The 22,842-nt window shown below is 51.8% G+C and overlaps 1 protein-coding gene across 2 annotated transcripts in view; it reads left to right on the top strand.

Annotated features, from left to right (window-relative positions):
• Positions 1 to 22,842, top strand: part of PRKCE (protein kinase C epsilon) — a 511,412-nt gene that overhangs the window by 476,711 nt on the left and 11,859 nt on the right. For both annotated transcript variants that reach the window (XM_029231447.1, XM_029231445.1), the window contains exons 14-15: positions 4,306 to 4,494; positions 8,313 to 8,459. In XM_029231447.1, coding sequence (XP_029087280.1) covers positions 4,306 to 4,494; positions 8,313 to 8,459 — 336 coding nt within the window. The remainder of the gene's footprint in view (positions 1 to 4,305; positions 4,495 to 8,312; positions 8,460 to 22,842) is intronic.

Below are 22,842 nucleotides of genomic sequence, written 5' to 3'. Positions count from 1 at the left end.
ATGAATAAAGGAATGAGAACTTGTGATACTCCAACATGAGCAAAGACCAGGGGATGAGAACATTCTTGGCCATTTTTAGAAAGGAAGCTAGTGTGGCTAGAAGAGAGGATTTCTTAGTGCTCTTAATGAACAAGATTAAGAAAAAGGACCAAGGAAAGTGGCCTTTATTCTGTAGGATCTGTGGACCCACTGAAGGTTTCCCAGTAGAAGGAGGGTCATCGTCAGACCTGTCCCAGAAAGAAGACAGGCAACAGCAGTGTAGATCAGAAGCCAGAGGGTCAGGGAAGGATGGTTGAGAGTCTTTCCACAGCCCAGACAAGACACGGGGAGGCCTGAGGAGGGTCATAGAGTAAGCATGGTAATAGGTAAATTCTCACTGGAACCTCCATCTTCTAAAAGATCTGAAGAATAGAGATTTCAGTCTGTCTCTACTAGTATGTTCTCTTAGCAGGGACACCAGGAATTTAACCTCCAAGGAGAAATCATTGCAAGCAAGAGCTCTCGATTGAGACTTGCTTTTTCTACCACCTTCCTCGTTCACTCTTTATCATCAGAATGCTTGGTCCTAGGCCCTCTGTGAATTGCCAGAGTCAAAGGGTTGGCAGCCCAGTGTACTAGTCAAGGACCCGGCGCAAGATAAACATGCACTTTATGATGAACAAAACACCCACACAGCTTTCACAAAAGGCAGTGCATTGGTGAAACTCACTACGAATAACTCTGGTCTCTGTTTAGAGTGGACCCTAGACACTCTTCCTTCCCATTCTACACTTGTGCCAACTCTGCAGCATCGCCGCTCCACGCGAAATGAAATCCCTGGTCTTACTGTAGGCAAATTACAGCTGATAAGGGTATCGCTACCTTTATCAAAGGGTCATTGGGAAGATTAAATGAAATTATGCCGCTAAAGCATTTAGCACAGTGCCTGGCCCACGGTAAGTGCTGGGTCAGTGGTGGCCCCGTCACGGTCATCGTGGTCGTTGGGTTGTGCAGTGGGGTGGGAAAAGCACAGTCCTGAGAGTTGAGATTCCCGGCCCGACTTAACCACTAATGCCCCCATGTGATCTTGACCAAGTGGCAAAATGTTTTCGACCCTCAGGTTCTTCATCTTTCAAATGGGAAAATAATTCCTGCCCTACCCACCTCATCAAGCTATTTTGAGAATCTAATGAGATTAGAGCATGGAAATGCTTCAGAAAGCATAAGCCTGTATTCAAATAGGAGGGGTTGTGAGACACCTGGCTAACCCCGAAACCAGAGACACGTTCTGAGGCATTAGCTCTGCCCTGGGGCTGTTCTTCCCACGGTGTGCCCTTGGCTGACCTCCATGGCACCCCCTCTCCTTTCTCCATGCCCAGCCCCCGCTCCCCGTCAAATGGCGGCCAGCCCTGGGTAGTGCCTGGTGTCATCAGGCCCAGTGCCCACTCTTCTACCCCAGCTCTGACCCATCAAGGGGTTGGCTGCTGCACCAGGTGCCCTCCCATGGCATGTGAAGCCTTGCCCTTCTCACCAGCTCCATCCGTGACAAGGCGATTAGGAAACAGATAATTAGGGCCACGCCTGAGGGGAATTTTAGAAAAGATGCCACCCCAAATAGGAAGGCTCTGGAGGGGCCTGAGGAAGGGTGGGCAGGGCTGCTCTGTGGTTTCCCCAGCGCCATCCTGTCTGAGCACACGCAGGGCCACCTGGAGGCCACCTCCCCACCACACCGAGGAGGCACAGAACCCAGCTGTGCCACTCCCCAAGGCTGGGGGGTGGCTTCCTTAGCACCAAGGCCCTCAGAGCCCAGGAGAGAAGGGGGCATGCCCAGGAAGATACACACGGTGGGCACACCTGGCAGCCAGTCTCCCTGAGTGTTGGAACTGGGCTGGTCACAGGGGTAGGTTCAGAAAAATATAGAGCCCCCACCCTCTGGTGGCTTATGGATGCCCTGGGGAGACAGCTGACCATGAAAAAAGTAGCTCAACTGCTGGTAGTATGTGGAAAGTACCTGCCAGATCTTAGGGCAAGGGCCTTAGGGTGTCAGAGGAGAGGAGAAAAGCTGGAGAAATCCGGGAAAGCCTTCTGGAGGAGATGGGTGATAACCATGACCTTGAAAGTGGTACCACGGTGAGCCAGGCTGGGCCGCTGGGTCTTTCAAGGTTGAGGGAGTCTTGGGCTTTGGCTTTCCCTTTGCCTTTGGAACAGAGCAGAGTTACTGGCTCCTCAGTGGAGCCTGTAGCTCTGACCTTACAGATACCCTGTGCTGACCACTGGGCTGAGACCAAAGGTCCTAACCGAGCAGCTTTACCAGCCCCAAATAATTTAAAGTTGGCTGCATTTGCTCACATTCCTTTTCATTCTAAATTCTGAGGAGTCCTAAAATGTGCATGTTTTTACTGTTTTCAGAATGCTTCTGCCCATCTTTTGATTTAATCCCAAGCAATCTGCAACCTCTAGAAGGGCATTTTGAGTAGACCCCAGACAGTCTAGATACTTGGGTTCAGCCTCCTCTTCCATCTTGGAATCTGAGCTGGAGCCTTGTTCTGTAACAAGTTACCTGAGAAGTTACCTGCCTGGGGTGTCCTGCAAGCTGGAATGGCCTTTGCCTACTTGGGGGGGAGTCCTCAAAATACACCCCCCTTGGGTACATGCACTCCAGCCGTGCTTCTCCACAGCCTTCACCTTTTGGAGTTCTTTATAGAATGACAGCTCTGAGAGCGGCCAGAGATGTCCTCCCGCCCACCCGCCTGTCTCTGGGCAGTACCACGCCTGGTCTTGCTCTGACTGAGCATTATTTCTGCTCTGAGCCAAACACACATCAGTGACCTGCTACATTCTATGTAAACGTGGAGACCAAACCTTATAGAAGAGAAACTGGATTTAGTACCACCTTCTAATTATATAGAGCTTTGTAGTTTGCAGTAGGTTTTCAACATCTTCCACCTTAATTAATCTTGTGAGGTTAAGCTGAGAACCTGAGCCTCATCTGATACATGAGGAAGTCAAGTGACTGGCTTGAGGTCACCCAGAAATCTAATGCCAGACCTGGAGTGAAACTGGATACAACCTGGTTGATCTTCCATCTCCTTCCGGCACATGGCCAGTGCTGAAGAAAAATTGAGATGGGGCAGTTACTTGCTTTTCAAAAAGTTCTGCAGCTTCTTGACTCAGAGTAGAATTCCTCTTGTGCACTGACATTCTGATTCCGTTTGTAAAACTGCAGTCCTCACACACCGTTCTGCAGGGAGCCCATGGTGTTGAGTATTCAGCATCCTGTCATACGTGCATGTAACCTAAGTGACTTTGACTCCACACACTTGGTCAGAGAGAGAAAAGAGAGGCAGAGAACGTAGATAAGAAAAATGGCCAACGTCAAAGATAAAATGCACCAGACAACCAAGGAGAGGATTTGATTTGAGATCTTGGAATAGGGAGAATGTTTATAGAACACCTCAAATAAAAAGAAGCGGGTCTGGGGCTTCCCCGGTGGCGCAGTGGTTGAGAGTCCGCCTGCCGATGCAGGGGACGCGGGTTCGTGCCCCGGTCCGGGAGGATCCCACATGCGCGGAGCGGCTGGGCCCGTGAGCCATGGCCGCTGAGCCTGCGCGTCCGGAGCCTGTGCTCCGCAACGGGAGAGGCCACAACAGTGAGAGGCCCGCGTACCTAAAAAAAAAAAAAAAAAAAAAAAAAGAAGGGGGTCTGGGGCATTATAGAGGCAAGAAGACAAGGGTCCATCAGCGAGCCGTAGGAAGGTCACGGGTCTTTTCTCAGAATACGCAAAAGCATAGTGCCTTTATGATTAGAACATGAATGGGTGGGGAGATTTATTAACTCTAGTTTCTTTTCCAAGAGCCCAGGCCTCCGTAAATTCAGCATTGTCACCATTTAAAGAGGACTAAGATTCTGCTCACCCTTCCACTCAGTGAGCCGTGCCCTGGGCTGAGCGTGCAATGGGAGACCCAAATTTGCTGCACGCACTCACTCACCCCAATTTTAGTGTCAAAAATGTGCACAGCTTTTTATGTGGCCCTCAGTTCAAGTCAGGAACTTCATCTGGTGCTCAGGCAAAGAAGCAGTCTGTTCCCCCTGGAAGACAGACTGTGGGTATTGGTTTTTGAAAGCTGGCCCCCAACATGGTGCCTCCCAAACTCAATTTTCACTCAACTTGCTGATTTAGAACCTAATTTTATGTAAGGCAGCTCCGCCCTACAAAGGAGCAAGCTGGAAATAGAGACGCGCGTCTTCCCACGGGCGCTGGTGGCGCAGGTGTAGCCACGGAGGGCAGCTTTCGGTGGACACTGACATTGCCCGTCTCCCAAACAGATCCTGCAGGAGCTGGAGTATGGCCCCTCGGTGGACTGGTGGGCCCTGGGGGTGCTGATGTACGAGATGATGGCTGGTCAGCCCCCCTTCGAGGCCGACAACGAGGATGATCTGTTTGAGTCCATCCTCCATGACGACGTGCTCTACCCCGTCTGGCTCAGCAAGGAGGCCGTCAGCATCCTGAAAGCTGTGAGTCACTGGCCCTCACCCACTTTCTGCTCCCCTGGCTTTCCCACCTCTCTCCCCGCCCACTCCTCCTTTCTCTCTCTCTCTCTCTCTCTCTCTCTCTCTCTCTCTCTCTCTCTCTTTCTCCCCCACCTCTGCTCACTGCTGAACAGAAGGGGCGGAGGGCAGTCACCGCTGGGAGCTCAGGCCCACTGCACCCGCTCCTGCCAGAAATGGGGTCTGGGACAAATTACCGTTCTTGTGGGAAAGGGACACCATGTCTGTGTTTCCCGAGGAAGGCTCCATGCACCTGGGTCCTCCGGTGCTATAGAGGGGTCAGAGCCAACCCCTGCTCCACTGGGGTCACCCCTGCTGCTTGCACTCTGGGGGCTGGACCCTCCTTCCTTACCTGCCACCCATGGCCTGTCTTCCTCCGGGGCCTACAGTGGGGGAGGGAAGGGAGGCATTGTGCACCTGTGTCCGCGACAGCATCACTGATCAAAAAAGATGCGTAGACTCAAGATCCCTGTGGCCACGCTGGATCCAGATGTTATAGATAGACTGCCCCCCCCACCCCCCGCCAACAAATAGTCCCTCACAGGTGACAATGCTTAGTACGTGCTCAGCATACCCGTTGCTGCATTGTAAGACACTTGTACTGTGGCAAGTAAGTGAAGTTACCTGTCCCCCTTGGAATGCTGGGGGAGCTGAGGTGCACGAAAGGTAAGCAGACAAGCTTACCTGGGAACAGTCACCCCGCTGGGCTGAGGCCATGACAGCCCAGGAATCTTGACTTCCGGTCCTGGCTCCTTTCGCCCATCAGAATGCCCCAAAGTTCAGAGTTGACGTGCCTCAGTCACAGAATTTGCCATATCCAAGTACCCGCTCTGCCGAGATTTAGTTTTGTTTTTTCAATCAAGTCCCCAAATCTACCTAATTATATGTATTTTATAAAGAAATGTTATATATCTATCATAAATGGAAAGGGTATCACTTGTCATAATTAATTAACATAAATTGTCCCATGAAAATGGTAAAAATGACCTAAAATCATTTCGCAGGCATCTGGCAGGGGACATGTATCATGTTTTGGAAAATGCCACAGCAGAACATGTTGCTTCTTTCTGCAGTTCATGTTTGCCTTCCTCTTCCCTTCTTTCCCTCACCTCATCTCTTTCCTCCCTTCTGCATCTCGTTCTCTTTCCCTCCCTCCCTCCCTCCCATTCACTGATTCAACGAACGACCATTTGTTGAGTGTTTCCAGTGTGCGGGGCTTTGTGCTAGATGCTGAGTAAGCACTGGTGAGTGTAACAGCCGTCATCCCTGCCTTGTGGAGATTGTGATCCAGCAGGAGGAGGTGGGCGATAAATAAAAAACACATCCATATGTGGTCACAATTGGGATAAGAGCAGTGAAGGAAGCAAACAGAGCATGCTCATTCACTCATTCACTTATTCAACACATATGTATTAGGCATCTAGGATGGGCCAGACACTATACCAGGTGCTGGCTAAGGAAAAACCTGTAGCACCTAAGGCAGCCAGAACACCCCCAGCAGAGCTGGTCACTCTCCCTGGGCACTGAACACCAGCCTGACACATTTCCCTGTGAGCCCCCTGCTGGCACCCAAGGTGGGCCCTTTCATTATGGATGACCTAGAGCAATGGTCTTCAACTAGGGGTGATTGTGTCCCCCATCATCCCCCAGAGACATTTGGCAAGGTCTGGAGATGTTTTTAGTTGTTACAATGTGGAGGGGAGGGGTGCTATTGGCATCTAGGAGGTAAAGCCCAGGGGTGCTGCTAAACATCCTGTACTGCACAGGACAACCCCCAAACAAAGAAGTGTCCAGTCCAAAATGTCATTAGCACAGAGATTCAGAAGAGGCCGTGCCTGTGTCAGCTGGTTGGTGAGGGTGAAGTCTCTGGGAAAAGAGAAGAGCCTCTGGCTCGGGGTCAGCTTCCTGAGAAGCTAAAACCTGTATGTTTATCTGTAGCCCTGATACTTCCCCTCCCAGAAGCGGGAGGACAGGAAGAGCTGAGGGAGCAAGGAGAAGTCTTCTACTCCCTTGGCCTTGGAACACTTCACTTCCTCACATTGTCACCTGATTCTAGGGCCAGGCCAGGTTTTCCATGACTCTGGCCACTGATCTGTGTCTCTGAGGGCTGCTGCCTACACGCAGAACTCTCCAGAAGGCCATTTGCACCAGAGAGTTATGCAGTGCACAACCTGTGCAACAGTAATGGCAGTCCTGCTGCCTCCCTTCCTCAGCATTGTGCCCTGAGGCCCAGCCTTCAACCCGCTGTTCACTCATCTCAGTGTACTGAGTGCACAGTGGGAGCCAGGCACTGAGCAAGATGCTGGGAAGATAGAACTGATTCCTATGTCATAGAGCTCACCAAGGAGAAGAGATGTTTAGACAAATTATAATTTAAATAAATGAGAAGCATGGTGTCTTAGATGTCCACAGAATGAATCTGGGGAGGCTTCACAGAGGAGGCAGCATTTTGACTATTTCTTAGAGGATAGTTAGGGGCTAGAGAGGGGCCTTGGACCAGGCAAGTAAAGGATGCAGAAGGCGAGCGAGAGAGACTGGCTACAGACTGAGTAGTTTGTGTGTGCCAAACTAAGGGGTATGGACTTTATCCTGTGGGCGATAGGAATCGGGTGTGTAAGCAGGGGTGACCTCTGCCAGCTGTTCGATTAGAAGGATGAAGTGTGTTGGCACCATTCCTAACCCCTCACTCTCTCGTCCATGGCTCCCCTGCCTTTCAGGGGTGCCAGGCAGGAGGCAGGAGGAGGTTCCTACTGCCCAGGAGAACCTCGCTTGCTGACAAAGCCTAAAACGCTATCATTAGAGATTTATCCCTTTGGATTATAATTTGTCCTCTTAGGTTCCTTTGTTTAAATCTAAACTTTCAGCCTTCACCCCACGAAATATAATACTCAGTCTCTGACACACATGCACACACACACCCCTACCTTTATTCTGGGTGGCTATCAGAAATATTTCCACCTACCAGCACTGATTTGTTTCAAGGTTATGTTACTATACGTCTGCTCAGTGAAATTAACATTTGCCATCAGGACTGACTCATTTAACAGGAATAATCATTTCACCTGAGTGTGTGAGGTCACAAGACACCAGCCAAAAAGTCCAAAACACATCAATGTGTTTTTGACAGACAGGCATTGAGAAGAAGTAAGCCTTTCTTTTTCTTGTTTTTTATCTGTTAATCTATGTGGGGGTTTGTGCTAGAGATTACAAAGTCAATTTTTTTTTAAAAAGTAGGAGGGCCTGGGTCCAGGAAAAGGAAAGAGGAGGAGGTGCCTTTGATAACTGACCTTTACATGAATATCTGATCTTCTTTCCTTCCCTCAAAAAGCACTGCTGACCTCTCAGTGTGAGTTTATCAGACCTCAGTCTCCCTGATGAGAAGACTTGAGAATCTGAGGGGGAATCAGAGGGTTAGAGAGTCTGAACTCCTAATCCTGACTTGATACCTTGCTGGCTGTTTGACCTTGGCCAAGTTAATTAACTTCTCTGTGCCCCAACTACCTCACTTATAAAGTAGGGATCATGATAGTACCTCAGAGGGTCACGCTGGATGAAATGAATCAATGCGTGTATATGTAATACTACGTGTAGAACGGTGGCTGGCACACAGTAAGTTCTGTGTAAGAATTAAAGAGCACCCTGAGGGGCAGAGCCCCCGAAAATGTAGAAAGTGGGCTTGGGAGGTGATGCTACAGATGCTGCCCTGGCTGAGTTCCGTCTTCCCCTCACAGCCTGTGCCTGCCGGGCCTTTGTCACTGATTCCGTCTCTCTCCTCATCCCCGCAGTTCATGACCAAGAACCCTCACAAGCGCCTGGGCTGTGTGGCGGCACAGGACGGCGAGGATGCCATCAAGCAGCACCCGTTCTTCAAGGAGATCGACTGGCTGCTCCTGGAGCAGAAGAAGATCAAGCCGCCCTTCAAACCTCGAATTGTGAGTAGGCCATGAGCTCGTTCCACGGCGCGGGCGGGCCTGGTTCCCATGCGCAGAGATGGGGGTCTGGGCACATTTTACAGCCAAGATGACAAGGGCAGGAGGTCGCCAAGAGGCCCCCTAAAAGAGAGTCTCCTCGGCCCTGGGAGTTTACTGTCGAAAACACATAACCGATAGCGGTAACCAAGGTGATGATTTATATGGGACACAGAAGAACCTTTTGCAGCTTAATCAAATTTTATTTATCTTGATCAAAAATTATAGATGATACGGGTTTTTCCATGTGTGGTAGCAATATAAGGTTTCCTTATAGATAAGCTTTTTTTCAAATGAGTCAATTTAAAGAAAAATGTTAAGTAACTAATTGTTGCAGTCATTCTGTGGAGCGAGCACAGAGCGTGAAGCTGAGGCTCAGAGATTTGCCATTTGCGGAAGACTGTCCCCCGGGCTGCCCATGGGTGCTGGCTCTATAAGATGCTGTTTCTTTGGGCCACATCTCTGCCCTCTCTGATCCACGCTCCCTTCTGCCTTCGCTCCAGCCTCAGCACACACTCCTTCCAGGTTCTTGTTGTGCTCATGCCAGTCGGAGGAGGATGCAGTAAAGGGTGTTTGAAGCTCAGAGGTTGGAAAAAGGAATAGGCCTGTCGATTCCGGGCTTAACTCAGAGACCGTGTTGTGGCAGTGACCTTCTGCTGGAAGGGGAGAGGGCCGGCGGTGCTCTCCTTAAAATTAGAGAGAGAGAGTGGGTGTGGGTGTGCATGCGTGTGCATGTGTGTGTTTGTGTGTGAGGGGGGGAGATTCTTATCTCTGTTGGATCCTAGCCCAAGGAGGCAGTCATTTAGACTGAAACTTTGGGTAGCCAGCTGGGTAGCGTCCTGGGGGCAAGGGAGGGTGTGTAACATAGGAAGTTATAGGGCAGAGCCCCAGAGTCGTGGGGCTGGGGTCTCGGGCAGGGAAGAGATTATCCATTCGGCCCTCAGTCACCCCACATTCTGTCAGAGGACCCCTTCTTCCTCACTTCCAAGTACAGAAAAGACCCTCCTGTGCTTAGGGAATCATCAGAGAGGAAATCTACTGTATTCCAAGACATTTCCTGGGGGGCAGTGGTTGAGAGCGCGGTGCTTCTCAGAAATGTTTCATGTCGGGGGTAGCTCGCAGCTGAAGGGTGTGGTCCAGGCCTCAGCCAGATGCGAGTGTGGCGGGTGAACGGTCCCTGGACACTCAGTCCTGTCTCCATTCCTCGTCTGCTTCCTTCTTGGGTGCTCATGATTTTCACTGGCTGGCGCACAGCCTGGAGCCGGCTAAATTCAGCTTTACCTTCTTTCTTTGCTAGCATCACCCACGGTTCTGGGGCCTGTCGCGCCAAAAGCCCGTGCTGTGGGCTCGGGACAGGGCTCACCGCGTGTACCAGCCTGCCTGAAGGCCGCCCCACCCCATCCCGAGGGTCTCTGAAGGTGGCCTTTAAGGACAAGATGAGCTGACAAGGTTCCCCAGACAAAGTGAGGGGAAGCAGGAGACCAGAGGCCAGGCAGAGGAGGAGAAACCAAAGACTCAGATCTGAGGGTGAGATGTTATTTTAGGTTCAATCTAACTTAATCGACCCAAAGAAACTTGAGACGTAGAACTGAGTAAGGAATCCAGGCCCAACAAGCAGGAACCTGGGACGAGAGCAGGGACCAATCGGCCAGTGCTGGTCTGCAAGATGACTTGGACTCCAGTCTAGACACCAGCTCAACAAAAGGACTGGACACTAGCCTTGTGGGGGGGAGGGGGAGGACTTGAGGAGCAGCTTTCTCCCGGGGATGCAGCCTGGAGGGGACAAGTGCCAGGGGACCATCAGCAAAGTGTGTGAAGGGAAGAGGGGCCCTGGATGGGACAGAGGCAGACTTTGCCGAGAGGCCACAGGGAAGCAAGGAATTCGGGAAGCTCTTTGTGATAAAAGGCGCAAGGAAGCTCTAAAGGATGGATTCGCAGAGGAGGGTCTCTCACTGGGGTAGAATAGTGGCAGATCATCACTCAGATCCAGTGCAGGTGATTCCTCTGAGATGGCCAAAGACCCGAGTAGCTCTGGTCTCCAGGAGCTCTTCCCAAAGCCCTAGCAACGCCAGGGGCTCCTCAGTGGGGCTTCCACCCTCCAGTCTGAACTCTGAGCCCAGTGAAAATGCAGACCTGAGCGGAGTGACACTTTGAGCAGTCCCTGGCTTCCCTGGAGTAAGGGGAGGGCAGGAAGGACAAGTGTGAGATGTCTGTGGACCTGCAGGATGGGCAAGGAACCAGACAGAGGAAGGGGGAGGAATGAAGCGTGAACCAGGAGGCCGAGCAGGTGACCCAGTCCGCTACCCTAGAGCTGCCCCTGGCCAGAGGTGCAGGTGCTCCTGCGGCCAGGGGGTGACGGCCCCCCAGGAACCAGCAGTAGAAGCCCATCCTGTGGGTCAGGTGGGACTGCCTCTCTACCTAGAGCCCAAGGGCCCTGTGCTTCCCTTCCCAGGGCCTCCCGAGGGTCCCCAGCCTGGGACCAGAGGGCAGGACTCTGCTTGCTTCCTTCGCTGAGGGGCTCAAGTAGGCTTCCAGGGGCCGTCCAGGAGCTCCCACCAAGTTCAGAACTGTCTTAGCATTCCTAAAGACTGAGTTCATCATTGCCTTGGAAATCATCCTCCGTGCATGTTCCTCCTCGCCCCCCACAGACCTCCAGAGCCATCCTCAGCACTGTTGGGGGCCAGGGGAGAGGGCGTTCATTTGGTTGGTGTGAATTCAATTTGGAGGAGAGAATTAGAACATCCAGAGGAAGGGTAAGAAGGGAAACTTTGTGTTATGTGTGTGTACAAGAGGTGTTTCTGGTCACATTTGGAGCTGAGTAATGTTGATCCATACTGAGTTCTCGGCTATAGGTCATTCAAGAAGTATTCAGGTTATTTAGATCTCTGATCACAACTATATCCTTGGGACTAGAGACTTCTCTCCAGAGAAACACTGAAATCGGAAAAGAAAAGAATAGTCTTCATCTAGTTAGCAGGTTGGAAAGGTGTCCCGAATCTGTCCCCTCAATGAGAACTCGTTTCTGAAACATGTTCATGGCACCACCCTGAGTCATCTGTGGGCTTGTGTACAGCAGAAACAGATTTTAAGTTGAATTAAAGCCCACTGCAGTGGCGGACATACTGTGTTTCTCATCTCTAAAAGCCCTGTAAGGCCAATGTGAAAACTCACACAGGCGTTTATAAGCCATCACCCCCCTCTAACCATCTCAGGACTCACCACGGGGGTGTGGGACTGCCTGGCTCAGATGCCAGGGGTGAGCATGGCTCTGTGCTCCAAAAGCAGGGTCAGCCTCACCCCCAGACAGAATAGATGGCCACACACAAGAGGTCATTGGAGAGACACTGGGAAGCTGAGGTATGTCTCCACAGAAGTCATCTTCTGTTCACGGGGCAGGGAGTTCCAACACAGGACAGGCTTCCCGTGGGCTTCAGGTATCACATAACTTGAGGACACGTCAGATGCCTTCCAAGGAGAGCAGCAGAAGAAAGGTTTTGTCGGAGGGAGGAAAGAAAACTGGTCTGGAGCCTGACATTGGGAACAAGTGGCCAAGATGGTGGGTCGCAAGCAGCCAGGGACGGTGTGAGTTTCTTAGATCTTAGGGGCAGACTCCGAGTTAAAGGAAAGCCACTGTGAGAAGGAAGGAGACAAGTCTATGAGCAGGCATCTCCAGCCATGCTTCTTGGTGGTGGCCTGGAGAAGACACTGGGCGTGAGTTTTAGCAGCAAGGAAAGCGATGCACAGACTCCCCTATCTCATGGGGCTGAAGAGCCCCAGGGCGTTCGGTCGAGGTCCTGGGGCTCGTGAGGGAACTCCAGGGCTTGTCTTGCTTCCTACCCATGCCCCGCTGACGTCACACCAGGATACCACTAGTGCCCAGGATCCTTCTGAGTAGCTGCTCTCCACTCCTCAGCTGGCCCCACTGAATCTGAGCACCCTGGGGGGCATCCTGCCTGTCTGATTCAGGAAGGAGTTGGTTTTGTCTGGCTGGGGGGAGACTGGGTGAGGTCATGTCATCCAGTCTAGGAGTTACGAAGAGACAAGACGTAGTGGCCTATCTTCCACAGCTCCTGACCGTCCCCACTCCCCCGCACAGACGGAGCCCCTCCATAGCTGGTGGGCACTGCAGGCCTGCACTCTGCCCAGGTTGGCTCAGCTGGAGGCAGGGGTCCCTGGATCACCCCCACAGGGGCTGAGGATATGGCGGGAGAACAGCTCCCAGGCCTGGTTTCCATCCCCTCTGCAGGAAGCCTCGCCCCTCTAAAGATATCACCCAGGACACTGTCCAGATTCGTAGCTGGAATTTGGCTTCTGGGCAGGTTCCATCCCGTACTTCAGTTGGCTGCTGTCCCCTCCAGGCCTTTGCCTTCTTGAGATGTTTGCTGAGCTGAGACTTCTGCTCCCTGGCGCCTGAGCCTCCGTATCTAACCACTGCCCTGACTCGCCAGCTGTCAGTATTCCACTGGGTTTCCTGCCTATAGCTTTTCATCCCTTTGCACTAACCCCACCCCAGGACATTTTTCAGTGGCTTTTGCTTCTGCGTGGAGATCTCCTTCTCATCTTTCCTCCCAGCTGTCTTATCTTGTATATTCTCCCTCCTCCACTTTCCTTTTTATGCTCCTCCCGTCCACCCTTTATCCACCCACATACGCGACTGACCGTTGCACAAGCAGTGTGCCATCAGCACCAAACCAGAGACTTGGTGCCATAGTGCGCTCAAATCAGTTTTCTGGGGGTGGCTTGCTTCAGAGCAAGGGCATACAGCAGTGGACAAGTGGGGGAATAGAAAAGCCAGCGAGGCTGGCTCCATGGCCTTTGATGCTGGAAAAAGTCGCCAAGCATAGAATTCACTGGTCTATCCCGCTGGGGATTTGGTTCCAAAATGGCGGCGTCATTTGCTGCCCTTGAAAGTAGCCCATTTAGCTTTAGTGTTGCCGTGGGGCTTGCCTTCCTTGGGGACTGTAGGGGAGAGAAGTGATGTGTTTGGTGTGGTTGAAGGGCATCATCCAACCTTGTAGATCTTGGAGGTATTTTGCTCACTCCTGGCTTCTCTCCTGCACACACCTCCCCCGCCCCAAACGCATTAGGCTCTGAGATTATGGCTCCTGGGGCTTCGGCGCTGGAATGGGCGGGAAGCCAGCAGAGGAGGGAGAGGTCTGCCTCCCCAGCAGCCTAGCTGTCCTCAGTGAAAGCCAAAGCTAATGAGGGAAATGCCAGCCAAGTAAACTTCTCTTTGTGTACGTGTTCTCTCTTTTCAAGTTTGCTTCAGTGTGAAAGTCCCTCTTTAAGGTAAGGCCTCCAGAGTGGGGAGTCTTTCCAGGTAGGTGAGCCCTCAGGCCGGGTGACACGGAGGCCCCTTTCAACCTCATGATCTGTTCCATCCAGCCATCCACACTGCATGGCGGGGCCCCCCAAGGGAGGCCTTTCCTGCATGCTCCTGCATGACTGGGCTGTGCTGAGAGAAAAGTGGGAAGTGGGCCTGAGACCCTCACACCCTCACCAACTCAGCGGCCGGAGGAGGAGCCCTGCCGAACAGGCAGCCCCTTCCCCTAAAGCCAGCCCACTGGCCAAGGGACCTCCTGAAAGCGTGAACCATGAAGACAGAGCCCCGGGGACCATGAGAGGCTGTCCTCATCTTCCACCTGGCAGAGCAGGAATGGGGCCCAGTTGGTCCCTGCAGACATGTGAGGACATCCCGCTGGCCTGTGTCCGTGCCAGAGTGAGAGCCCTTAGCCTCCGAGAGGCTGCAGGGTCCCGCCAAGAGCCAGGATGCTGGCCCGGGGCTGGAGGGCATGGGAGAAGTCCAGGAACCTGTTTTTAGTAGTTGGCCCAGGTGATGGCATGGAAAAGTGGACAGGGCACTCGCTTTCACCCCAGAGAGACCTGGGTAGGAATAAAATTGCTGTCCCAGGATAGTCGTGTGAACCTGGGAATTCACTTCCAGCCTCCTAGAGCCGCTACCTCCTTATGTGTAAAATGGGGTTGAGAATACCCGCTCACAGAATTACTACAGGGTTAGCTTACAAACCTCAGATGTTTTGCATACTACAGATTCTCAATAAATTTTAGTTCCTGTCTCTCCATTCATCACCCCCAACCCAGCCTGTTAAAGCCCCTCTCCCTCTTATCCCAAGACTCCAAGAATCAAGAGTTAAGGATTGCAGGAGGTGGTGTGGTATTTGGAGGCTGGGGTGTGGAATCAGATGCAGCCAGGTTCTGATTGTGGCTTTAGGATCTTGGGAAAGTCACCTCATCTCTCTGAGCCTCAGTCTGCTGATCCATAGAATGGGGATGATAAAATCTACCACCCTGGATTGCTGTGGGGAGAGGAAAAGCTAATGATGTGAGATGATCAGGAGAGCCCTTCACACACAGTGAGTGCTGGGGATGGCACTGATGCTGTCAGTGATGGAGACAGTGGGGGCTCTAAGCTGAGGGAGGCCGGTCTGGACAATATTTCTGTCCCAAAGGGGTGGAGGGGCCAGGAGTTCAGATGACGGATGACACCCTGTGCTCCGGGGAACAGCCATCCATTACAGGGCAGAAAGGCAGAGACTGGCGGAGAACACAGTTCAGACTCTGCCCGAGAGCCTCCTGGGCTTAATTCTGGCACAGCCACTGGTCTGAGCTGGGAGAGTACTAGAAAGGAGGCGCTGCAAGACAGTTACTCACCCCAGATGCCAATATTCCCAGTCCTTTGCCCCTTGGAAGACCCCCAAGGTTCCCCAACTTTTTTTCTGTGAACTTGCTCACCAGCTTTACTCTCCTTGCCTTTGGTCTCGGCAGTGTTTTTTGCTGAGCAGGGCTGTGTGACTCTGAGTGCCCCAGCCCTGAAATGGTAGCAGTCACAGCTTCCCAAGTATTTCTAAGCTAAGCAGCCTCAGTGGGGCGTCCTTGACTCTACACAAGAGATTACTCCATCAGGGAATTCTGACTGCAGGAGCGTCTCTGTGGCCAAGGGCTGGAGGGCCCACCTGTGCTTTACTTTAGTCCTCCCAGCACCCACCCCAGGGGAGGGATCTGAGCCCTAGGCTGGGCATTTCCATAAGCTCCAAAGTTTTTATTTATGACTTAATAGCTGTGAGGTTGGGATTCGCCTTCATGGATTCACCAAACTAGTGTATATTGAATTGAATCTCCTCCCTGCCCCGTGGACACTTAAGGTAACACACACATCCTACCTGGGAGCGTGGGACCTAGTAGGCTGTGCCTGATCGAAAGTGGGGAGAGCAGGGGCCATCGGAGAAGGTTCTCGAGAGTTGCTGGATCTTGGCAGAGAAAGCCAGGAAGGGTTAGGAAGAGACAACTACACGGGACAAGGCATGAAAGGGAGAAGGGAAAGGCAGGATTCAGATCAGCTCTTCTTAATGGGTATTTAGTGAGCACGTGCTCTGTGCCTTCTGGGAAGGCCTGGAGGGGGAGGTAAACATAGAAGAAAAGAATCCCCTGCGAACACAATCACGTTCACGTCACCGCGTGACGTGAGGCGCTTAGATGGCAGGAGGAGATAACTGAACACGAAATACTTGAAGAATACCAGGCAATGGGATAAAATTCAGGATTTGACTTTGGGAGGGGAGTCTTGAGGTTTGCCTGTCGAGGTTAGAGGACGGAACGGGAGAGATGGCACGAAGAAGATGGCCTCCCCAGTCAGGCCTCTGTGGGTCACAGGAGCCACTTCCCACCCGAGGTCTCATAGAAGATCTTGTCCAGAAGGGCCACGTAGCTGGATGAGCAGTGCCCTCCTTCCTGTCTCTGCAGAGAAGGCTACAGGGTGGCCCTGCAGCCGGGGGGCGGGGGGGGCATAGTGGTCAGAGGCTGGATAATGTGCGTCAAAGTAAAAGCAGATGGAATCTCAAGCTTTTCCCATGGAGGGGCTGCGTCCTCCAGCCCTCAAGCCAGCATTTGCTCTTTGAAGGGTGTAGGCACCAAGGGACATTTTGCCACCTGACAGGGTTCCCCCGTCCACACCAGCCTACAAGTCCAGGACCTTGAAACTCCAGGGCTGCATCTGTCATAGCGGAGGGAAGCTCTTGGAAACCCAGTTTTGCATCTCGGGCGATCAGTGCCCTGTTTACTCCCCATTGTTTGTGCTGGGATAAGGGGTGATAACAGAATTGGACTTGGCCTCAGCTTGACGCTCAAACGTTATTCTAGAGTTCCAGGGTCTAGCAAACACACATTGGGTTTGTGAAGCTTCATTAAGGTTGTTCATCAACCTCAGTCTCTTCAAAGAGAGAAGACCTGGCTCACAGGCCTGCATCTTTTGGAGCCTGCATGCTATTCGGGTCCCTCCTTTCTGAGACCTACTCCACCCCCAAAGGGGTTTTCTTGAGCACAGAGCTTGGATGTCAGTGGAGTATTTCAGGTGTGTGAGCCCAGCTAGGCGTGGAGGAGGGTCCAGAATGATGGGGACAGTGAAATAAGATCATTGCCTGAAGTAGGGAGATGAGCAGATAAGACTGGAGTGGGGACTGTCAGCTGAGATGACTTAGAAAATAAACCAGACCTTGACTGGGAGCTTCAGCCGCTCCTTCCTTCTCCCCGCAAGCAACTGGCACCTCCCCTAGTGTTGGAAACGACAGGATTGATGGTCTTCCTGGGGAGGTGTGGCAGATTCAGGCTACAGGTACCCAGGTACCTAGGATGTGGGTGTTCCACTGAATGATCCAGAATACCCTCACCCCAAAACAGGAGATTTCCGAACTTAGCCCCGACTCTGTATCACAGGCAGTGAGCTAAGAGGAAAACACTGGATGGGGCTGGGTCCAGGTCCCTGCTGTGAGAGCCTGTGAAACCCTGAACAAGGCACTGAATCTCTCTGCTCCTTTCCTGTAAAGTGAGGGACTTGCATTGTCCCTAAGGTTTCTCCCAGCCCCAGGCACTCTGTGTAAACGTGCTCCATGAGGGCAGGGATGTGTGCAGGTTTTGAATCAACTTTATTATAATAACATTTACAGAGCTGAAAAGTTACCTGTTTAAAGTGTCCATTTTTTTTTTGTTTATTTTGAGGTACGCGGGCCTCTCACTGTTGTGGCCTCTCCCGTTGCGGAGCACAGGCTCCGGACGCGCAGGCTCAGCGACCATGGCTCACGGGCCCAGCCGCTCCGCGGCATGTGGGATCTTCCCGGACGGGGGCACGAACCCACGTCCCCTGCATCGGCAGGCGGACTCTTAACCACTGTGCCACCAGGGAAGCCCTAACGTGTCCATTTTGATGCATTTTAACAAACCTATGTAACCACCGGCTCATGTATGTAAAGAACATCTCTAGGGCTTCCCTGGTGGCGCAGTGGTTGAGAATCTGCCTGCTAATGCAGGGGACACGGGTTCGAGCCCTGGTCCGGGAGGATCCCACATGCCGCGGAGCAACTAGGCCCGTAAGCCACAACTACTGAGCCTGCACGTCTGGAGCCTGTGCTCCGCACCAAGAGAGGCCGCCATAGTGAGAGGCCCACGCACCACGATGAAGAGTGGCCCCCACTTGCCACAACCAGAGAAAGCCCTCGCACAGAAACGAAGACCCAACACAGCAAAAATAAATTAATGAATTAATAAACTCCTACCCCCAACATCTTCTTAAAAAAAAAAAAAAAAATCTCTATAGCCAAGCAGTTCCCAGGTGCCTCTGCCCCCGGCAGCCCCTGATCTGCTTTCTGTCCCTGGAAAGGAGATTTCTGTTTCCTAGAGTTTCACGTATATGGAGTCATGTTGTATGCACTCTTTTGTGTCTGGCTTCTTTCACTCAGCATCATGTGTTTGAGACTTATATTTTTACCTTTTTATTATGGAAAATTTCAAGCATGTACAAAAGTAGCGAGACAAGTGGAATCCCCATGTGCCCATCACCCAACTGCAAAGACTACTAGCAGGCTCTGCTTAATGTGTTAGGGGAGGGATGTGTTTCTGTTTCGTTCACAGCTGCGTCCTCAGCAAAAACTCCTGGCACGTAGTAGTAATTCATTTATCTGTGTGGAATGAATGAATGGATTCTGTAGATCTACAGTGTTTTTCCAGAGAATGTTTCTCTCCTAGTTCCACCTCAAAATTCTCTTCTCACCTTTTATGGCCCAAGAGCTATGCCAGTATGTGCCTGGGAATTTGGGGTGATAAGATCCTGCATTAGGAAACCTGAAATTGTTGAATGGTAAGAGAAGGTGGGTGACCTCATCGTGATTTGAGAGGCATCTATTAGCGTGTTTACAGTTCCCGTTTCAAAGCCAGTAGGCAGAGCAACAATAAATCCCAGGCCAAGAGAGCTTGATCTCCATCCAGGACATGTTCATAAATACGGGGCGGGGGACTGGAGTGGGGGATTGTTGAGTGCAGGATCAGGGCTTTTGCCAGGACTGATTGGAAAGTTTCTTCTCTGAGTACCCAAAAGCATCCCTAGAGTAGCTAAACTCAACAGCTGTCAAGAATGACACTGATTTGAAAAGTCGATGATAAATGAAAAAGGGCCCCCCGGTTAGAGGCAGAGCGGGGCTGGCTTTGCCACTGTGTGTCTGCCCACTTTCAGCGGGAGCAGCCACGGGGCCTGCTGCTGCACGTCCCACTGCATGGGGCCAGCTCGCTGCAGAGCCTGGCACAGGGGCTCAGGCCTTGGGCAGGCCACAGCAGGCAGGGTGCTGTCTCCTCCTAAGGCTTTTTATTCCTGCATATCGACATTGTATTTTCTACACATTTTCAGCTCCAGACATCCCTGCTTGGTGCCCTTTTACCCTACTTCCAGGTCTACCCATCAGTGGGTTGTAAAATCAATTTAGTGGGCCAGGTGCAGAAAACATTTTTCATGAAGACTAGGATAGGGTAGAATTGGGTAGAGCAGAGAAGAAGAGAAAAGGAAAGAAAAGAACAAAGTAGTGAGACTAGAACATAGACTGCATCACGTATGGTAAGGGTAAAGTGTAGCAAGCTTCATCTTTTCCTGGGGACGGTGGAATGAGGTGATGTCCACTAGGTCATATATAACATGTATTTCTTACTCTTGGTCATAGTGAAGAATTTCGAAGGGCTGTATTCCCCTTCACCCCTAAGAAATGACCCCAAAGGGCCTAGTGGGGATGGCAGCCTCATGCATTTTGAGGGATGCAGGGCGGAAGGCAGTTGTTTGCTTGTTGGCTGATTGGTTGGTTGGTTGGTTGGTCGGTCGGTTGGTTTATTGGTGGAAGCCAGTGGCTGGCCGCCTGGGCTGGGCTCAGCGCTTCAGCCCTTTTGCCTTGACGCCTCTCAGCGGGAGGCAGGATGGCACACACCAGGGGCCCGGCCCGGGGTCAGAACAGGCTGAATCCAACCCTGGCTCCACCCCGGGCGGCCCCACCTTGGGCCAGCTGCTTGCTAGTCTTTGCAGTGGGAGTTGGGGTAGCTGTGAGGTTAAATGCATCAGGCAGGTCTCCATCCCTGAGCTTTATTATGTTGTCCACACGGAGGGACTGAGCTGTGCCGCTGCTGGAAGTACACGGCAGGCCCCCGAGCAGAGCCTCTAGCCTGTGCGGGAGACAGTTACTGAGTAAGTCACTTTTTAGCCCCAGTTACGAGGAGGGCAAAGAAAGAGAGGCACAGGGCGATCAAGGTATGTGAGGGGGACCAGCCTGGGTTGGGGCTAGTTCCCTAGGAAGGGGCATTTCTTTCCCACATAGCAGTTCCAGACCCTTCTTATTAGCAGCAGGATGGAGGCCTTGTGGCCTCAGGAATGGTTTCCGAGCTCCTTTGCAGCATTTGAGAGGGAAACGGGCATCCCTTTCTTCTCATGTCTTGTCTTGGAGGGGGCGGGCTCCCCTGTGTGAGAAGAGCTCTTGCTCTGGGCCGTGACCTGGGGACTCAGCAGGGTCTACTTAGTCCAGGCCCGGCTGTGAGCTGGGTACTGCGAGTGACAGAAGACGCAGGTGGCCCCGAGACGCTACTTGCCTTGCCAGGGAGCCAATATTCTTGGGGCACTTGGAGACACCTCTAGGCCATTTAAAACTACAAACTGAACGTCGTCAAGGGCCAGTGAGTGCCGTACAGACTATGAGGGTGCGTCCTTAACCACACGGCCCAAAGTGAATCTTGGCTGAAATGTATGCTTTATACTTTTTTACCAAGTTTTAACAGCAAATAGTCACAGCCAAAGGTGTGTCCACGTGTGGACCTGGGCTGGCCTGGGAGGGTTTCAGGAGGCAGGTGTCAGCACCGCCCTTCAGAACTGCCCAGAAATGTCTCCTTCCCTAGAAGGAATGAAGAAATGCCGTGTCTGTGAGGCTAAAGCTACGAGACAGATGGTTCCACCTGGTCTTGAAATAGCCTTAGACAGAGAGCCTGCATCCGGGGGACTTTTCCCAACCATTTTCACAGGGACCCTTCAGCCTTCCCATGGAGCACCACACAGGCCCAAGGCAACGCCCCATGTGGGGGGCCTCCATGCTACGAGGGACTTGAGCAAAAGGGGACATTTCTGCTCCTGAGACTGCTTCTCAGGGCTTTCTGCTCTCTGTGGATTCCTCAGAGTTATTGTTCCACAGAGAATTTCAGGCCTTGTTTGAGGGGAAACTTTGAAATCTGTGATTCCTAACTTAGCAGTGAAGTTGCCACCCCTTCCAGAATCTGCTGCAGTGAACTCTCTCCAGGAAAACCCAAAAGTGCCCATACATACAACACACTGGATTGTATTTCACGAGGTTCCCGGAAGCCCTGAAGTCCCTCGTCTAGTACAGGGGTTGGCAAACTCTGACCCACTGGCCAAGTCCAACCCACTGCCTCTTTCTGTGCAGCCCTCAGACTAAGAATGGGTTTTACGTTTTTCTTCAGTGGTTGAGGAAGAATGGTGACACTTGACCATTATAAGAAGTTCGAATATCTGTGTCCATAATTAAAGTGTTACTGGGACGCAGCCACTCGCAGTCACTGACACTTTGTCTAGGGCTGCTTCGTGCCACACAGCAGAGGGGAGTGGTTGTGACAGAGACCCCATGGCGCACCAAGCCTAAGATATTTACTAGCTAGCCTTTCACAGAAAACGTGCCATCCATCCTCTAAGCGTGGGAACCCAGGTCAGGAAGTCTTGTTTGAAATATTTTAGTTTTACTTAAAATGATTGAGCCGTGGAATACACAGGTAGAAGCAGCTTTGAAAATCACCTCAACAAGCTCCCCACTTTATCAGGGACCACATTCCCTGCTTCTGTGGGAGCAGGGGATACAGGGAGTTGTATCTTGGGTTCCGCTTTCAGGCTTCTGTAGGTTTCTAAGCTGGCCCTGCCTTCCAAACGAACCTTCAGGTAGAAGCCCCAAAATTTTGTTTAAAAAGCACCATAACGGATGTTCCAAGTTTGGTAACAGCTTCTTTATAAAAGGGACACCTGCCCTCCCCTGTAAAGGAGATCCCAGAGGGCTGAGTCTACAGACTCCTATAAACCACTGACTTACAGACAAATTGTAGTTGGCTGAACTCCTTTGATCCCTGAATTATTTCTAGGTATGAGGGAGGAGATTAGTGGTAGCTAATAGGAGTTTCCAAAGCAACTCTTCAAATGGAATTTGTAAAACTGTGGATTTTTTAATAATCTGGGAAACAATTACGAGGGAAAAGGAGAGACGGGGAATAGTTGAATTCCATCAAGCAGTGGATTTGACAGAATTCAGCTGTAGTTGGTTGTTCAGAATGCCTCTTGGTCTGAGGGACTTAGTCCATTAAAAAAATACATTTACGGGCTTCCCTGGTGGCGCAGTGGTTGAGAGTCCGCCTGCCGATGCAGGGGACGTGGGTTCGTGCCCCGGTCCGGGAAGATCCCACATGCGGCGGAGCGGCTGGGCCCGTGAGCCATGGCCGCTGAGCCTGCGCGTCTGGAGCCTGTGCTCCTCAACGGGAGAGGCCACAACAGTGAGAGGCCCGCGTACCGCAAAAAAAAAATATATATATATACATTTACATATGCAGACTGCCTCAGGAGTGAAGCGGCTTTCCCTCAGACATGGTTTAGATGAGGTGGTGGACCAGATTATGGGGGAGGGGGCATTCGACCTGAGGCTTGGGTGGCTCCCCATCTCTGTATGCTAGTAGCAGAGGCCAGCCTGCTGGCATGATTCTCTCCTGTGGACCAGGGAATGGCCAGGAACCAAGTGGCTTCCCATTTTTCCATGTCATGAAGCTAATCATTTGTGCCTAAAAAGCAAATGGGTCTTGATTGTCTTTTTCCCTAAAAGGTGGAAACAGCTTTACTAAATAGAGGTCACAAATTGGAGGACCGTGCAACCCATTCAACCAGGCTGCTCTATTTTTAATTGAATTAGTTGGCAAAAATTAGGAGATCTAACATGAAAATGTGTCTGGGGTATCTGTTGGGAATTCAGGAGACCTAGGAACCCTGGGT

This window comes from Monodon monoceros, unplaced genomic scaffold, assembly GCF_005190385.1.
Source record: "Monodon monoceros isolate NGI ecotype Baffin Bay Population unplaced genomic scaffold, NGI_Narwhal_1 Super_Scaffold_19, whole genome shotgun sequence".
Taxonomy (NCBI): domain Eukaryota; kingdom Metazoa; phylum Chordata; class Mammalia; order Artiodactyla; family Monodontidae; genus Monodon; species Monodon monoceros.
The sequence above is the reverse complement of the archived record's forward strand: the minus strand, read 5'-3'. Positions and strand labels throughout refer to the sequence as shown.